The 2,827-nt window shown below is 24.0% G+C and overlaps 1 protein-coding gene across 1 annotated transcript in view; it reads left to right on the top strand.

The window, feature by feature from the left end:
• Positions 1 to 562: 562 nt before the first annotated feature.
• Positions 563 to 2,827, top strand: part of MS3_00007986 (uncharacterized protein) — a gene marked incomplete at its 5' end in the record, with an annotated part of 30,199 nt that continues 27,934 nt past the window's right edge. The window contains one exon of the mRNA XM_051216322.1: positions 563 to 2,827. This exon is cut by the window's right edge and continues 1,408 nt beyond it. Within this exon, the coding sequence (XP_051066899.1) occupies positions 563 to 2,827 (2,265 nt within the window).

Raw genomic sequence — 2,827 nt, 5'->3', positions numbered from 1 at the left:
CAATTGTTTATAAATACTTGTACGTTTTTGTTGATGGTTGTAGTAGCTCTCCAAGTTTCAGCTCCATACAATAGAACTATTTTGACATTCATATTGAAGATCCTAACTTTATTAATTATTTTGAGTTCCATATATTCTTCAACCGTAGATTTATTATCCTTACTTTACTAGTCCTTACCTTTATTTGAATTTTGATTGGTTGAAATAAAATATGATGATCTGCAATATGATTGGTCAATTTTATAAGAAAAAAATTCATTCATTGATTGGTTAATAAAACGAACAACACAATGAGACTGTATGTTTGTATTTATATGATAATCATCAGCTGATTGATTATTAATACATTTTACTATTCATACTACTATTCATATAAATATAACCAATAAAATATCGTTTTCTTACAATAAACGAATAAACAAACAAACAAATAAAAAGGAAACTGCAATTTGCATTTCTACAAAATGAGTAGTATATTACTACCTAAATCTACTATTATTATTATTCATTTCATCTATTCATTATATCATAAATAGATAGTTTCTTTTCTTCAGAATTAATCATGAATCTTATTACATTTACATATAAACAAATAATTTTCTATCTAATCTATTTATTCTATTGGATTATTCATCTTTTTACATTTTATCATTGTTTTCAATATTTCAATGATTTACCAGAAATTAAAATTTATGAAAATTTAACCATTGGTCAAGTCATTATAAAAGATATACGTTCATTACTTGGTGTATCTAAATCAAATTATATTCAATTAAGTCCAAGTTCATTAACACAATTTTTTCGTTTAGATAATATCACTGGTAATATATATAGTATATCATCCATTGATTTAGAAACAAGTAATTTATGTAATATGGAAAAATCATGTTGTCATAATTATCAATATGAACAATTATCTAATGATTTAATGAATAATCAATATTCTATCAATCAGTTAAATGATAATGATGATGATACAGAAGAATTATCTAATGATTTGAACCATATCATTGATAATCATGTATTAAAACAAAAATATCAATGTAAATTAACAACGTTTATATTAGCTTCAACAGATCATGATATGCGAATTTCACCAATTAGTAAATTGCATATCAATATTATTGATTTAAATGATAATCCACCACAATTTAATATAGTTTCAGATGATTCAATGAATTCACAATCAAATTTAATATATTTATCATTTTTAGAAGGTTCATTAGGTGTTCATACAAAACATGATTTACCAAGAGCATTTGATGCAGATGTTTCACCAATAAATCGTGTCAAAAATTATTTGATTGAATGGGATGAAATAATTCATAATTCACATCAATCTTCATCTTTATCTACAATGACATATACAAATGATCAAATATGGTCGAAACTTGGACCATTTCGACTAATCTATACAAAGTCGATAGAAAATTTAGTCATTCAACTTGATGAAGAATTAGATCGTGAAAAACAATCCATTTATAAACTACGTTTAATTGCTCAAGATGGTGGAGATTTACGTGGATCCATACAATTAATTATTGAAGTAGATGATGTCAATGAATTTCCACCAATTTTTGTCGATTCAAATGATGTTAATAAATTGAAAGATCCCCATCTATATTCATTATATACTAATCAAGAAATTTATAAAAAACAATATAGAATAAAAGAATCATTAGATATAGGTAGTCGTATTGGACAATTAAAAGCGATTGATTATGATTTATTAATGTCTAATGAAACAATTAATCAAATTACATATCATTTTAGTTCAAATCAATTGAATTGGGATGTAACACATATTTTTCATTTAGATTCACAATCTGGTATTTTAACTTTAAAACAATCATTAGATTATGAAAAGGTTAAAAATTATCGTTTAACTATCATAGCAAAAGATGGTCCAATCAAAGAGAAAGAAATAGATACTTCGAAATCATTATACCGTCCAATAACATCAACAATGAAGAAATCATCACAAATCATTTATTCTTCTACAGCTTTAATTGATATTATTGTTCTTGATGTCAATGATAATTCACCAATTATCTTATTTGAAAATGATCATATACTAGAGAATAAATATAAGAATATAACCAATTTAAATCATGCCTTAGTTACAATGAATAAACCATATGAAATATGGATTAAAGAAAATATACCTAAATATACACCAATTGTATTTTTTAATGTCATTGATTATGATACCGGACAAAATAGTCGTATATCATGTCAATTATTAAATTTTACAGAACTATTTCATATACATCAATTAGCTGATTTATATAGAATTGAAACTAAATCATTATTAGATCGTGAATTTATGGATCAATATACTGTTATCATCAAATGTAATGATATGGGTGAACCAATGTTATATAATACAAAAGCTTTAATTATTCATTTAATCGATGTAAATGATACACCACCTAGTTTCCCATTAAATATTTATCATTATCATGTATTAGAAAATAGTTATCCTGGTACACCAGTTCAACCAATTAATAATCGATATCCAATCATGAATTTAGCTATAGATCCTGATTTGAATAGTACATTGATTTATCATTTAGAATCAATCGATATATTAAATAATCAATCAAATCATCATCATAATAATAAAGATAATGATTTCATTCAATCATCATCATCATCATCATTATTAGATTATCAATTATTTTCAATTAATCCAATCAATGGTCAAATATTTACAAAAGGTGAATTAGATCGTGAAAAAAAATCATCTTTAAAATTATCTCTATGTGTTCATGATCAATTACATTTAACTTGTACAAAAATTTTAATTGATTTAGATGATATCAAT

This window comes from Schistosoma haematobium, chromosome 4 (genome assembly GCF_000699445.3).
Source record: "Schistosoma haematobium chromosome 4, whole genome shotgun sequence".
Taxonomy (NCBI): domain Eukaryota; kingdom Metazoa; phylum Platyhelminthes; class Trematoda; order Strigeidida; family Schistosomatidae; genus Schistosoma; species Schistosoma haematobium.
This window is presented reverse-complemented; position numbering and strand designations above follow the sequence as displayed.